General features: G+C 37.0%; 2 protein-coding genes across 3 annotated transcripts in view; one reads left to right on the top strand and one right to left on the bottom strand.

Annotated features, from left to right (window-relative positions):
* Positions 1-2,239: 2,239 nt before the first annotated feature.
* Positions 2,240-8,638, top strand: sh3pxd2ab (SH3 and PX domains 2Ab). The gene is made up of 6 exons (XM_016269922.1): positions 2,240-2,246; positions 2,354-2,516; positions 3,776-4,371; positions 5,193-5,242; positions 5,632-5,751; positions 6,484-8,638. Exons 1-6 carry the CDS (start codon positions 2,240-2,242, stop codon positions 8,002-8,004), a joined length of 2,457 nt encoding a protein of 818 aa, XP_016125408.1. The 3' UTR covers positions 8,005-8,638.
* Positions 8,639-8,731: 93 nt separating this feature from the next.
* neurl1ab (neuralized E3 ubiquitin protein ligase 1Ab) overlaps positions 8,732-16,246 on the bottom strand; it is a 28,076-nt gene continuing 20,561 nt past the window's right edge. For both annotated transcript variants that reach the window (XM_016269738.1, XM_016269737.1), the window contains exons 2-6: positions 15,507-15,715; positions 14,839-15,160; positions 10,331-10,960; positions 9,545-9,700; positions 8,732-9,432 (exon numbers count right to left, since the gene is read on the bottom strand). In XM_016269738.1, coding sequence (XP_016125224.1) covers positions 9,197-9,432; positions 9,545-9,700; positions 10,331-10,960; positions 14,839-15,160; positions 15,507-15,677 — 1,515 coding nt within the window. In that variant the 5' untranslated portion in view covers positions 15,678-15,715 and the 3' untranslated portion in view covers positions 8,732-9,196. The remainder of the gene's footprint in view (positions 9,433-9,544; positions 9,701-10,330; positions 10,961-14,838; positions 15,161-15,506; positions 15,716-16,246) is intronic.

The raw sequence follows: 16,246 nt of genomic DNA, 5'->3' as shown, positions 1-16,246 counted from the left end.
AATAGCAATATTGGAATATGTCGAACATTTGTTATTGAATGAGTCATGAGTTATTATAAATCTTTTTAAGTAGACATTGTTTGGTTTACATATCTTACCAGAATTTAAAGCAGCATTTGGATTTCATTTGGATAAATGGAATGTTTCCAGCCTACACTGTGTGTTTAAAACAAATATTATGTCTGGAGAGAATTCAGAATGACTTATTTATTTATTTATTTTACTGAAATAGTGCTTTGAAATTTACAAATAAAATTTGAACATGCTAAGACTGAGAATTAAATAATCAGTTCTGAGGAAAGCAATGATATTGAGTCATTTTTAGCAGTAGAAGCGTTTGTGTGTGTGTCTGGAAAAAGCCCACCACAGCCAGAGACTCGTATTTGAGTGAAGGTCTTTAGACCATCTTAATGGATCCTCCAGAATCTTTCCTCAGCAGAAAAAGTGTGTATTCATATGCGTATGTGTACTTGTTTGTGTGTCTCTGTGTGAGTGTGTGTTGCTGAACTCTTTATGTTAAAGTCATTATGAGCTTAATATTCCAAGACAACCTTCCTAACTCTCTCTCTTCCATGAACTCTTCTTTTTTTCTCTTCCTCATCAGTGAGTATTTAATATCTGTTATCATGTCTCTTTTTAGCTTGGAATGTTCTGATTCTCTCCTTTAACACATGCATACACACAAAAAAATGAAGACGATTGTAGTATATGCTAACAAAAAGACTGCAGATATCTGATGTTCTGTACTTGCTTGAGTCAATCTGTCCATTTATTTTCTTTAAGGTATTTATTTACAGAGCAGGGGCGGACTTACCCATTAGGCAAAGGTAGGCGACCGCCTTGGGCCCCCAAAATCCAAGGGCCCCCTAAAATGCTTTTCATATAGGAGATGTGCATTAAGCGCTGACATGCGAACGGTTGCGGTTTACGGTGTTTATTACCACGACAACCGTCCGAGTTGAACATGCTTTTTGTGTATCCTGCTTGAAGGAGATGAAAATATTATGCATCTGAAGCTGTAATTAAATATTGAGAAACAGTGTGTATTATATGTTATAATTGTTTTAAATGCCGCTTACTCATTTATGAGAAGGAACCAAGTAGAGGACACATACGCAGTTACCTTTTTGGGTGATATAAGCCTTAGATGTGTAAATGTATAATTGCCTTTTCATAATTTTTTCAGTTTTATTTAAATTTGTAGTTAAAATAACTAAAAATAAATGTATTGTAAAGTTTAGAACTAGACAGCCTTTGCACACAGGCTTACGCTGGTAACTCATCAGTGGACTTTTCTCATCAATATAGACTATTTTTTCACACTTTTCTCATTCTATATTTCTGACGTTCCAAAAGCGCCTCTTACTGGCAGAGAATGAATGTTCATTTTCAATAATCCAGTCTGTCGTTTTTGTTCAGACCAAACTTTGCACATCAACAAAGATAATTTAATGGCATTGCAATGTAACAAAATAATAATATGATACTATATGTGTGCTAATTAAGTCCATGGCATGCATTCATATTTACACACTATGTAACAGGGGGTCTTTGCTCCACCCTTTTATCCACCAAGGGGTCCTTGGCCTGAAAATGGTTGCATCGCATAAATCACAGATGTTTTTTGCCATATCCTTTATCCTTAAAAATAACATTTAATGATCAGCTTTTTGTTTATGTTGATATGTTTTCCAGCAAAGGTGTCAGATTTTCCATCTCCTGGTCCAGAAGAGTTTTACTGTACAACCAGGTCCAACACACACTGACCCATATTACGGAGAGAATGTGACTTGTGGTGGAGAGATTTTGCAATGTCTGCATGTTTCAATTGGGTTTTCCTATTCCACACCAAAACAGCAAACAATCTAAACACACAAGCATTAAAGTGGCCCAAAAAGTACTGGGACACTTAAGGCACATTTAAAAATGTATGAACGACCGTCATTGCATTAGATAAAAAAAATATATCAAATGGTGTGGCACATATTTTAAAGAAACACTTTTTAGCAAAACATTTCACAAAAAGAAATGTGTTCAGTGTTAAATGATAAAACATTCGACATTCTGTTTAAAAATTAGTGTAAAAAACATTTTATACAACCTCTGGTCGTCAGATGTCAGTAATGAATAAATGGAATGACTCCACAGAAAAGTTTGTTCCGAGAAAATTATGCTACATGGTTTGATATTTTTGTAACAAATTCAGTGTAATTTGTATATTTGTACAAGTGTTCAAGTAATGGAGGGTACTGTATACACATGCAGGACAGCTACACACAAGTTTACAATATATTTTTTCATTGTTTTTTTCTACGTATTGCATTTGTATGTCTATGTAGATTGTATCTTGTAGCAGGACAGTGTACATTGTGCTCTCTCTTTCCTCTTTTGTCTGTAGCAGAGAGGTATATTACAGTTCAGTCCTTCAGCAGTTCGAGTCAGGATGAGCTGGGCTTTGAGAGTGGCGTCATTGTTGAGGTCATCCAGAGGAATCTGGAGGGCTGGTGGTTCATACGGTAAACTCTTCTTCCACATGTTTATTCTTCTATTTAAACTACTTCAATATGCTTTAAATATCCTTTGCTTTTTTTTGCTGGAATCGTCTCAATATTTAATGGGTTTTTGCAGAAAAAAAAAATTCAGTTATTGATGACAAACAGGTAGCCCTACAGTCACCTCTAACCTTACACTCTAACTTACTCAGTCCAAAGCTGCTACCCTATAAGGCCTAAAAGCTACCCCTTTTTTAACCCCAAAATGGTACATATTAGTATCTAAAGTGTATGTATTAGTACCTTTTGAAAAGTTTGAAAGGGTACTATTTTGTAACTTTTTTCCCCCTGAGAGTGTAACATCCACGTCCACAAGCACTATTGTGTGTTGAAGATGGGGGGATTGCAGTTTTGAAAATGTCACTAGTTTGTAATTTTGATTTCATATTTTGGTTTCAGTTTGTTTTAGTTGGGAATAAATAATTTAATGTAGTTAAATAATAATAAAAATATATATGAAAGTAGACTCTCAGGCATACCAAGGCTGCATTTATTTGATAGAAAAATACAGTAATATTGTGAAATATTATTACAGTTTAAAAGAATGCTTTCTATTTTAATATAATTCAAAATGTAATTTATTCCTTTGATGGAAAAACTGAATTTTCAATAGCCATTACTCCAGTCTGCAGTGTCACATGATCCTTCTAATATGCTTTTAATATGAAATAATTCTCAAATGCTGGTTTGGGGCATGTTGAAAACAGTTGTGCTGCTTAATATTTTTGTGGAAACCGCAATATTTTTCACATGTAGTTAAATAATAATAAAAATATATATGAAAGTAGACTCTCAGGCATACCAAGGCTGCATTTACATTTTTACATAAAAAATGACATAACTGAGCGAATGACACTTAATGACAGTTGTCATAAACATGCATAAAACCTCCTTCATATTCATGACATGTGTCATGTCATGATTATGAAGGTGTCATGTCAGTCTTATGCACACCCCTTCAAGTAAAGTGTTACCAAAAGCTCAAAGGAACAGTATTTATTTGAAATATAATATTTTTTCAACATTTGACACTTTTGAACAATTTAATGCATATTTGCTGAATAAAAATTATAATTTCTTTCAAAAAAAAAAAAAAAAATCTTACTAATCCCAAATTTGGTGTTGTTGTATATAGTTATATAGTTTTATTGAGAAAATGCCCTTGGTTGGTGGTATGTGTTGGGAGTATGTGAATGATCTCACTCTCTCTGTTCTCCTCTCAGTTATGGTAGTAAGGAGGGATGGGCTCCAGCTGCCTACCTGAGGAAAATGCAAGATGGTGTCATGGCCGGTAACCAGGCAACAGAGACAAATAAACCAGATGTGCAGGGTCAGGTGGAAATCATCGGAAACCTTATGGAGATCAGCAACCTCCTGAACAAGAAACCCTCCAACGAACGACACTCACACACACAAACTGACACCACTGCACACCGAAACAGCACCACAAACACATACAGGCACTCACAGACAGACACATGTACACAATACAATGGTGATACGGAGCAGACTGATGCTTACAGTAACAATACACACAGTGATAGAAACAGCAGCAGCAGCGTCAGCATTAGCACAGCAGCTAATGCGGTTAGTAGTAGTTTAGACAGAGACTCTGATGATCATGTCACCCAGCACACAGACACGAGTCTGTCTGTCTCAGACACCAGTGTGTCTGTGTCAGTGTCGGATGCTTGTGTAACTGCATCTGTTTCTGAAGCAAGTGTGTCTTCAACATCATCCGCAATAAAGACCAAAACAGTCCCTCCGTCTCCTGCCATTGCTCGAGTCGCACCTCAGAGATTCCACAGCGCTGAGACCAGTGAGTTTCTATCTTTTTCTTTAATTAATGTTCACTTTTTGTGCTTTTACTTTTTATTTTCTTTACTTTGTCCTTGTATTTCTATTTTTCGTTCTCCCTCATTTTCTTTTTATTTCAATTGTTTTCTTTTTTCCTTTTTAAATATTTTTTCCTTTCTATTTTTTATTTCATTTTTGTTTCTCTTTCTTCCTGTTTTCTTTCTCTTTTTTATCTCTTTTATGTCTTTCTTTCTTTCTTTCTTTCCTTCTTTCTTTCTTTATGTATTTTCTATAATGTTTTTCCATGTTAAAGAGATAGTTCACCCAAAAATTTAAATTCTGTCATTAATTACTCACTCTCATGTTGTTCCAAACCCGTAAGACCTTTGTTCATCTTCGGAAAACAAATTCAGATATCTTTGATGAAATCCATGAGCTTTCTGACCCTGCATAGACAGCAACGCAACTGAAATGTTCACAGGCCCAGAAAGGTAGTAAGGACATCATTAAAATAGTCCATGTGAAATCAATGGTTCAACCGTAATTTTATGAAGCTACGAGAATACTTTTTGTGTTCAAAGAAAACAAAAATAAAGACTTTATTCAACAATTCTTCTCTTCTGTGTCACTGTCCTCCGCCGTTATTGAGAGTACCATGACACAGGGTCAGAAAGCTGTTGGATTTCATCAAAAATATCTTAATTTGTGTTCCAAAGAAGAGCGAAGGTCTTAGAGATTTGGAATGACATACGGGTGAGTAATTAATGACAGAATTTTCATTTTTGGGTGAACAAACTTTTAAAGATTACAAACACATTTTGATGTTTGATTTGTTTTTCCTAGGATCACCGTCAAACAATCAAAAACTGCCTCCCCGTCGAGAAAACAGTCTGGTCAGTGTGTGTGTTCTCATTTTCCTGTTCTGTTTCTTTTTTCCTCTTTCTCTCCATTGCACACACACACACACACACACACACACACACACACACAAACACAAATAGGTCATTTTGTGGTTTTATAATATGCTGAATAGCATATTCTTCTCTTCACATTCAGGGATTTCAGTTACCGCAGCCCCCAGATCCCCCTACTGTTGAAGCTGAGTATTACACCATCGCTGAGTTCAGGTCCTGCTTGACAGATGGGATCAGTTTCAGTGGAGGACAGAAAGCTGAGGTAAAACAAACACACACACACACACACACACACACACACAAACACAAATAGGTCATTTTGTGGTTTTATAATATGCTGAATAGCATATTCTTCTCTTCACATTCAGGGATTTCAGTTACCGCAGCCCCCAAATCCCCCTACTGTTGAAGCTGAGTATTACACCATCGCTGAGTTCAGGTCCTGCTTGACAGATGGGATCAGTTTCAGTGGAGGACAGAAAGCTGAGGTAAGACACTGTTCAGTTTCACTGTTCAATCAGTTTTGGGTATTTTTTTTTTTTACAATAAAAAATAAATAAATAAATAAGTGCTGTTATTCAGTAAGGACACATAAATTGATCAAAACTGACAGTAAAGACATTTATAATGTTTCAATATATTTCTATTTCCAATAAATGCTGTTCTTTGAACTTCCTGTTTATCAAAGAATTCTGTAAAAATAATTAGTACAGTTTCCACAAATAGAAGCGGCCCAACTGTTTTCAGCATTGATAATTGAAAATGTTTCTTGAGCACCAAAGCAGCATATTAAAATTATTTCTGAAGGATTGCGTGACAATGAAAACTTAAGTAATAGCTATTGACAATTTAGCATTGCTATCACAGGGATTACATTTTATTCTTTAATTTCATTTTGAAATAAATTCAAATAGAAAACAGTTATTTTAAATTGTAATACAATTTCACAATATACTGTTGTGAATTTTTGATCAAATATAGCTTTGAGAGATTTTTTTCTTAAAACATTTTGATAGTTTTAAAAAAGTTACTATTTCTAAATCAGCGAATTGTGATGACTTAGCCTATGTGGTATATCAACTATATTGTTGGTCAAAACTGTGTAGAACTTCTATATATAAACTGATCTAAAATCTTCAGTAAAAGTGTGACAACTCACCCCAATGTTCCCTATTAGCTGCAAATAACATTAAATATAAGTATTCTACGTATGTTTACAGGTCATTGAGAAGAACTCCGGAGGCTGGTGGTACGTCCAGATCAGAGAGAAGGAGGGTTGGGCCCCGTGTTCTTACATCGACAAACGCAAGAAACCCACCTTGAACCGCCAAACCAGTACACTGACCCGGCCCAAGGTACCACCTCCTGCTCCGCCAATCAAAAAGCAGAACTCGCTTCCATGTGTTGAGTCTGAGGTCATGACCCCAACGAGTCCACGAGTGTATGAGGAACCAGAATATGATGTTCCAACAGTGGGCCTTGAATTCGATCCTGAGCAGGAGTTTTTTCCAGGAGATGCACCGACTAAAGCCCCGCCTCCTTTATGTCAGCGTACCGTTTCTTTTATGTTGGATGAAGGGGATGAAGAGGATGATGAGGGTGTGTATGCCATCGGTGGCTTCAGAGCTGTACCACAGTGTAAGGACAGTCACTATGATACATACTCGTCTTCTTCAGGGCACCGGGCATCTATGTGGGATCCACCAGAATATGACGCCCCAACAATCGAGCCCAACATTGAGACCACTACGACGCTCTACGCACACTCAAAGAAATCTAAACTCAAACAGCAGGCTGATGAGTCTAAATTCAAACCGTCCGTGCGTCCGAAACCCGCAAACCAAGACTGTAGTTCTCTCAGAAGACCCCAAAACCAGGAGCAACCAGGCCAGATGCAATTCAGGACCTCCCGCACATCTGAGGACTCTGAGAATGGCTCGTCAAATAAATTACAGATGTTTAGTGATCCGCCTTCCTTTTTGTACCGAACTACTATGGCCTACCAGCGGGAAGAGCTGTGTGAGCTCAGCTTTCCAGCGGGAGTGCAGGTGGAGGTTCTGGAGAAGCAGGAGAGCGGCTGGTGGTTCGTCCGCTGGGGGAACGAAGAGGGCTGGGCGCCCACTTACTACCTACAGCCAATCAAAAGCTTAGAAACAAGCGGTACAGAAGCCAAAACCACCGAGGTTAATTCTGAGACGTCTTGGTCTGCGTCTCCTGAGTTGGAGATTTCAGTGCAGGGAGATGTTGGAAAGATGGGTAAATGCGTAAGTTTGGAGAAGAACGAGCAGCGTGTTAACCAAAGCCTGAAGAGTGGACACAGATCTAACCAGCAGAACTGCCGGGTCGGCGTGAAGCAGCTCGCCGTCAGACCTCAGAACGTCCTCAAGGACAGCACTAATACGCACACAACTCCCGCAGGATGGAGGAACGATGCGCTGCCTAGTCTTAGCTACAATGACCAAACCACTTCTTCCTGTGCAGGTAATACCGAGAGCATGAGACGTAAGGTACCGGTGTCAATGGTGAAGCCTAAACCTCATCTGATCCACAACAACCTGCGCGAGGAGTACGTTTCTATTGCTGACTATCATGGTGATGCGGAGACCATGAGCTTCCCTGCTGGCACGAGGCTGGAGGTCCTGGAGAGAAACCCTAATGGATGGTGGTACTGCCGTGTGCTCGACACAGCTAAAACACGAAAAGGATGGGTGCCCTCCAACTTCCTGGAGAGGAGGAGCTAGTGGGTGACCAGATTTAAATACCAGCCTTACGTCTCATACATCTTCACCATGACCCCAATAAAATCATGTTCCCTTTTTAATTCATAAGAGACATTGCTGTCTCTGTTCACAAAATCAAATGGAACACTAAAGAGTCAGTCACAAGTGAATTCTCTTGTTGACTGACAACTTGTTTATATGCTGAATACTCCTGCTTGTGCTGGATGATGTGATGTTATTGTCACGGAACAGGCTTTTAGTTATTGCTCTTAGCTGGTCTTAATATTCTGCAGAAGGTTTTGGTTCAAATGTGTCTGTTTTTTTTTTTTTACTAAAACGGTTTACAGACTAAATGCACTTATCAATGTCTATCTATCTATCTATCTGTGTGTCTCTTTGTTTGTGTAATTAAACTTGGTGCTATTCCTTTTCCTATTAAATCACTTCATTTTCAGATCTAGTCTTATTATAAATAGCCAAGTGCTATTTTGAATCTTCATCACAATAGCTTGATGGTGTTTGTCTGTTTATGTCCATGCATTAATGTAGGGCATATGTAAGTTAACTAAATAATCATTCAATCATCAAGTGGTCAATCATTGCATTATTATAAATGCTTAATATAAAAACCTTTAAAACATGAATCTATAATTAATTTTTTTTAGCAGTAATAATGACAGGCTCTGCTGTTGGTTAGCATTACAGTTTTATTTCACAACGAACATAAATAAAATTATTGGCACTTACAGTTTTGTGAATGTCTACTTTGGTATGTAAAACAGTTTTTAGTTTTTCAGTTTAATATATTTACCAACACATCAAATCCACAATGTAGTTTTCAGATTCTTATTCTGGATTGACTTAACATATACAAGTTAAAGAACTATTTGTGAACAGTCTTTTAACAGTATGAAGTTAGTAGGATATTATCAAACGAAAACAAGAATGTCTCATAGTAGCTTGATTTCCCATTATGCACATCTAGCCATTTGTCCATAGAGATTTATAGGCAATAGAGACTTATTATCTGGGATTACATTATTGTTGTGCCATCCACTTATGCAGTTACTGTACTTCTGGGTTTTCTCTGCATTTTTGGTCATTTAGTATATCAAGCAGTCATTTAGTACCTCTTCCTTGCTCAACCTGTGAAGGAGCCCCTTCAGAATCACCCAGTACGGTCATCCTATTGGTTAGAGAGGTGGTTTCCAGTTTACATGCTGCGGTATATTTTGATGACGTCTCTGATAGGGCTACGACACATGGGGCAAGATGGGTTTGACATCTCCATTAGCTTCCCACCACAGACAGAGCACACGCACATGTGTCCGCATGCGTACAGCACTGAGTCCACTGCCCTCTCACAGCAAATCAAACACTCCTCACCAGTAATCGCATAGCATGATGGGGTACTGGGAGATTCTGAGGACAGTGAACTGAATGTTGTCCCTGGTGACCACAGCAATCACAAAGAAAACAGCAATGAGAAATATATTTTTGTTGAGGAATTTGGTAAATCAACAAATAATAGAAAATTAAAGAATAAAGGACAGGAACGCACCTACAGAACTGCAGAGACTCTGTGGGCGGGACTCAAAGCTGTCAGTAAAACCCCTGACTGCTGTACTGTGAATCTGATTGGCTGATAGGTGACTGGCATCACTATAGATGGACCTCTGTATTTCTGAACAGGATGGAGAGTAACCACAGGAAGTGCCTTGGAAAAAAAACAAAATTAAAAATCTGTTAACCCTAACTAATAATAAATACACAAATAATTCAAATGATATTACATTATAATTTCATTGTAATCAAAAATCTATTAAAGTCACTAATAAAAAGTTTGATATGGGAAAAAACAATCTTCACATTATGTATGAAAAATTGGATATAAGAAAAAATAAAACAATCTAAACACCTTCACATTATACCAGAGACATAATTAAAAATGCATTAACCCTGCACATCTAATATTAAATAAACATGTCAATCATACCTTTTATTATGTAATAAACATAACTGTTCAGTACAAAAATTAATCAAATAATTATTATATTATATAATATTATAAATTAATTAATTAATTTTGATCAAAATCAATTAAAGTTACTTATGTAAAATTGGCTACAGGAAAAAATAAATCTAAACACCTTCACATTATGCCAGAGCAATAATTAAAAGTGCATTCATTCTGCATTAACTATTCAGTAATTATGTCAAACATACCTTTTATTATTAGTATTGAATTATAATCAATAATAAAATAAAGTCACTTATGAAAAGTTAGATAATCATAAACATCTTCAGTTTAAGCCAGAGCAATAATTTGTATAATTTAATATTTTACCCAGTATGCTGATTTGCTTGATGTGTTGCTGTAAATGGAAGATCATCCACAAAGGAGTGGAGTTATCCACACACATCTCTCTGCATGCTCTCCCTCCATTATGACTCACAAGCACCTCCCCTTCTGCAGTTGTTCGGAAACCGATGATATCCCCGCCCATAAGCGGTGAAGACAGGTAGCTAAAAGCCCAGAATTCTTTGCGGTCCAGCAGGTCATCTGGACTGACCGGCAGGTGCTTTGGATTAATATGGGCTGGGTTACAGGAAGTGAATCCATAAGACAAAAATCCATTCAGAGCAGATGACCTCAACGAGACCTTTAGGAACACACACTCTCCACAGCGCAGCGGCCGATGTGTGAACGCCAGAGTGCAATCCTCACGTCTGTTATAATAACGCACCGCTATGTGTTCAGTCAGCAGACGCAGACCGTTGCCATGCACACAGTGGAAATGCAAGTCATCGTTGAGCTGACGTGACAGCACTGAGTTGAGCGCGTTTGGAGAGCTTGAGAAGGATGGCAGCTCTTCCTGGAGGTCAAGCTCAGAGCAGTTGCTTGACAGATGCCACTCATCCATGCATTCATGAGTCACAGTAGGACAGAGATATTCAGCTGGCACCATCTTACTGTCTGGAAAAAACACATATGCACTGCATTCAAAAATCAGGATCCTGCAATTATTTTTCCAAGTGATTGAATTTACATTTTTCTGCTTGGCAGGTAATAATTATTTAAGAAGGAAAGACAACTGCCTAGCAACCAACCAGAAAACACTGCATTATTATTATGTCTATTTTTACATTTACACTACTGTTCAAAAGTTTGGTGTCAGTAAGTATTTTTTATTTTATTTTATTTTAGTAAAAAAAAAAAAGGTTCTGTTACTCACCAAGGTTGCATAAAATTTATAAAAAGTTAAAGACATACATTGTTATAAAATTTATTTTTCAATTAGATGCTGTTCTTTTAAACCTTCTATTATTCATCAAAGAACCCTGAAAAAAATTCCACAAAAATATTAAGCAGCACAACTGTTTTCAACATTGATAATAATACATTTTTCTTGAGCACTAAATCAGGATATTAGAATGATATATATATATATAATTTAAAAAAAATTAAAATTATTTTAAAATGTAATAAAATTTCTCAATTTTACTGTTTTGCTATATTTTTTAAATATACACAGCCTTGGTGAGCATAAGACTTTTTGAAAAACATTTAAAAAATCTTACAGACCCCAAAAATAATTCATGTATACACTATACTGTTCAAAAAATATGTATCCATCTGAAAAAAAAAAATTAACATTTATTTTTATATATAATTATTATTATTTAATATTACTTTTTTCTGGATTTTTTGATATTGATGGACCATGCAAAAAAATATATATTTTTTTTAAATTAGCAACTGCATAGCAACACCTTGGCAACCATCCACAACACTCTAGCATTGTGGCAGTGAGTTTTGCATGCATAAGCCACATTCATATTTTCTTCATAAAAATCTATTGCTCATGTAGCCTGCAATCAGCAGCATCGGTATAATTGTACTGGGTGGTTATTCATTTTGACCCAAGTCAGTAAAAACGTTGCCACTGGCCATCCACAGTGGACAGCCGCTGATGAGAACACCAGAGCTTCAGTGATGGAAATTACTGGTCTGCTATAACTTTCACTGCAGCCGCATCAGCAGAAACATTCTCAGACGTGGTAGATGTTCATATCTCGGCCGCTTTTAGTTTTCGGTCTTGACGTTTAGCTGGCACTGACTACTCTGAACAGGAATTATTGAGACATGGAAGCTTCAGTGACACTGGGGTCATGAAACGAAAGATCAAAAGGAAGGAAACACGTGCATTGGTCCAATATTATTAGTAACTTCTGTGTCATACTGGTTTTAAAAGTATAAAAATACTCTATCCATACAAAGCATGAATTGAATTTTTACAAAAAACAAAGCACATGTAGGTAATACGTAGGGCTGGACAATAATTCAATATCGATATGTATCGCGATATAATTTTTTTCAATAACGGTGATATGATTTTTTTAAACACATTTCCGATATTTCGATATACATTACCAGTGTTTCCCATACATTGATTTATTTGTGGCGTTTGACTTCGTTGAATAAACATGAGCACTGCACGTTTCAAAATCAAAACGCGTCGCGGGTGTTTTATATGAATGTATCTCTGAAGGGAACCGACGGTCTTCAGAATAGTTTAGATGGCATTTTTATCTGATAAAGTAGCGTTCATGAGTGGAGCTTCTTTGTTTACAGCCGTTACTGGAGAAACCGTTAGTTCTGCCGCTCTCACAGCGCCTCCTGCTGGCAGACAAGCAGTTTGCATTTTCAAGAATAAACCCATTTCCAGCAACATGCTTTTGTTTGACCAACAGTACAAGGGACCTTCCATCCAGCACTGAACCACTTTGACAATGCCAGATGTGGTGTGATCTACATTAGTGAGAACAGGAGGAGATTTTAGTCACAGCATCTGGCCATCCGACTATAAACACATTTTGGAAGCAGAGGTAACGTGAGAGAGCACAGCATGTGCGGATCGCTGGCGGCATGATTAGTGTTCATCTATAAACCAACTATGCACGTGTATTTATACAGAGGCAAAGTGCAACTGAAAATAGGCTTGAATACACATAGTGGATGTTGCTAGCTAGATAAGAAGCAAAATATGACAGGGTGTGTATGTGTATTTGCATAGTAGGTTTGAAAGCTGAGATCAGGTTATATAATGAAGGTTAAATTAGTCTAGATGTCCCAAGGGTTAACTGAAGTTACACCAACACTGACCCCTGATATCAATACACATACATGCTGTCTATGCTTTTGAACACAGCCCGATCTCACTGCTAAGACATACTGCTATCTGACACTGGAAACACTGACTATTTTTACTCAAACGTAAGAGAGAGAGACCGAGAAAGAAGATCTTTTTAAAATAGAATATAGTAATGCATTCACTAAAATGTACTAAAATTGTACAAAAAAACATGAAAACAAATTAGTTTTCTATTACTGTAGCTTTGTTTTTTGTAAGTGTAAGGGAGCAATGAACTAAAAGTAGCAATGCTAAATTAGGTTAATTTTTAGACAGTAGCTCAGCTCTTTTCAAAACAATGTAGCTTCTTCAGTAACAAGCTACATTTTCCAACAAGCAGCAGTGTAATGTTACAAAATGCTTTTTGCATACACAGACTATAGCATATACAGTAGCTGAGACAACTGAGGAACTAAACAAACATGTTTGTCTAAACATCAGTATTGTGAAGTTTGATTCATTTTAGTAAATCTGTTTGAGTCATTTAAATGCACTGGTTTAATAAAACAATTCACTGATTCTTCTCAGTACTGATTCATCTGATACTACACTATTGTTCATAAGTGTGGGGTCAGTAATATATATATATATATATATATAATTTTTTTTTAAATTATTTTTATTTAGCAAAGACCATTAAATTGATCAGAAGTGACAGTAAAGACATTTATAATATTGAAAAATATTTATATTTCAAATTTATGATTTTATTATCATAGTTTTCACAAAAATATTAAGCAATGTTTTCAATGTTCAAATAAACTGAAATGTTTGTTGAGGATCTAATCAGAATAGAATGATTTCTAACAGAGCAAACAAACAAACAAACAAATAAAAAAATAAAAAAATGAATAAATCAAAATGGTACCAAATGTATAGCTTATAATGGTACGATAATAGTTTCAAAAGTTTCCTAAATACTGTCAACCTTTGACCATATTACGGCTGCCAAACAATTTTTAGGTGAAAAATGTTAAATAATAATATCAAACAACAATAACAACTCTATTCTTAATCTGTATGCTTTACCAATGCCTTAACAAATAAACAATGATTAAGGCATGCTTAACTGGCTTAATTAAACCTGGCCTTGTTCCTACAGAATATCACTACAACTAAATTATGAATGGAATACTAATTTTCCATTCAACTGGGTTTATTGATTGTGTTAAGCACAAATTGTTTTTCTCACTTTGCCAGCATTCTGGAATTCCCCAGCATATGTTTTTCATTTTAAAAAGTGAAAGTGTTGCTAGGCAACTGCTCCAATCTCTCCCATCTTTTTCCATTGGGCAGTTTTTGTAATTAGGATAAGAGGGTATAAATCTAGAATTCTATTTTTAAATGTTGTGAATTTAAATTGTTTAAACGTGCTCAGCACAGCAAAAACACACTGGCCTCTGTGAACTTTACAACTCATCGAATGATCAGCACGTACTCAGTGAAGTACAGCTCAGATACTGGCCCACATTACATGCCTGTCCCGGAGCTCAGCAGTTCCACTCGGAGCAAACTCTGAATGGCATGTCATCTGATCTGTGTAGAGAGTTACTTCAAGAGACGTCCGGCAAACCAGCTTAAGGCAGTTTGATGACTGCTTGGTTTAGAATGTAAAGGGACATTATAAATTTGCAAAATCTGATATTTCATGTGAACTTACCTAGTAGCTGTACTCCACGTGTCAGCCCATAAATGTCAATGATCGCCCAAACTGGCTCTCCGGCTGGTACACCGCCGAAGAAGAAGATCGGAGGGCCGCTGTTTACACGGTAAAACACTCGTCCTGTGTTATCCAACCAGAAGGACAGAACGGTTCCTTCTTCACATTGCTCCTCAGGAAGCGCTCGGGCCCAAAATCCCCTTTCGCTAACTAAATCTGGGCAGGCGAACCGTGGCAGCCATGCTGAACTTAAATCTGATGGATCCACTGAACTGAAACCCACTCGGAGGGCGCCACTCCAACATCCCTGTTTCTTTGTGATCTAAAAGAAGTGACCAAAAGTGAGAGGAACCGAGAGAGTTAGCTAAAATTACATATATTTGTAGAAAAATGATAAAGTTATTGTGTGACAAGTCTGATGCGATAAATTGAGACCAGCAGACGCATTTATCAGACACAGATTCTTGTTTTTTCATTCCCAAACAACCTCATTCACCAGAACTAGATAACAGCACAACCTCACATGTTAGCATTTCTAGCATTCTCTTTCTGTTTTCCCTTCCTCTGGAAAGTTTGAGATGGAGTGATATGAAAGAAGGATATGTTAGGGCTATTTTGGGACCACACAAAGTGGCATGTGGAAATAGGTAAGCGTTGGGTTACCATACCTTGAGCCGGACCTGTTCATAGATTCTGACTGGCCGGTTGGTGAAGGTGATGGCATTGCAGAAGCTGGCAATTCGGCGCACGCTGCGCTGCATCTTGTCCATCACGATTTGAGAGCCTTTCGTGTTGGCATGGAAACAGAGCGGCGTTGGGGCTGGCAACTGTTGGCACATGCTCACCTTTAAGGGGTGGCAGCGAAGGGTTCCTCCATCTGAGAGATGGACAAAAAAAGGAAAAGGAAAAACAGTGTAAATTCCGACTAGCACTGTTATTCTCTCTAAGAGCTTTGTGCTGTTTTTACGGAACAGAGGGAGGACAGTCGCTAGCATCTCTGAATGAAAACCTTTATCAAGAAAAGAGAGACAACAAAAGGGACACAGAGATAGAGAAAGAGAGAGACAGAATGCAGGTTTCTGCTTCTTAGGCTGCCAAAAATGAGGTTATGTCTCCAAACACTCACACAATGGAAAGTCAACATCTCTACTCAACATCAGATTACTTCATTCATTGATCATGTGTTTTTATGCCAAACTTTGATTTACTGAACACTGTTGTTTTATTTAGATATTTTACCAGGGTAAAGTTATCTAGCTGGCTAACCAATGTTCTGTCACAGTTTGAGAATGATTTGCAATAGTTTTGAAAGCATTAGTTTGTGTTCAAAATTAATCACATCTCTTCAGTATACTATGTAAAGTATAATTGTCAACCTAATGTAGTGTGTATATATATATACATATAT

This window comes from Sinocyclocheilus grahami, unplaced genomic scaffold (assembly GCF_001515645.1).
Source record: "Sinocyclocheilus grahami isolate Dianchi unplaced genomic scaffold, SAMN03320097.WGS_v1.1 scaffold54.1, whole genome shotgun sequence".
NCBI classification, from domain to species: domain Eukaryota; kingdom Metazoa; phylum Chordata; class Actinopteri; order Cypriniformes; family Cyprinidae; genus Sinocyclocheilus; species Sinocyclocheilus grahami.
This window is presented reverse-complemented; position numbering and strand designations above follow the sequence as displayed.

Coding starts and splice junctions, on each gene's coding strand:
- sh3pxd2ab (XM_016269922.1), top strand. Junction 2,517..3,775: donor GAGGGCTGGTGGTTCATACG/GTAAACTCTTCT, acceptor TTCTCCTCTCAG/TTATGGTAGTAAGGAGGGAT. Junction 4,372..5,192: donor ATTCCACAGCGCTGAGACCA/GTGAGTTTCTAT, acceptor TGTTTTTCCTAG/GATCACCGTCAAACAATCAA.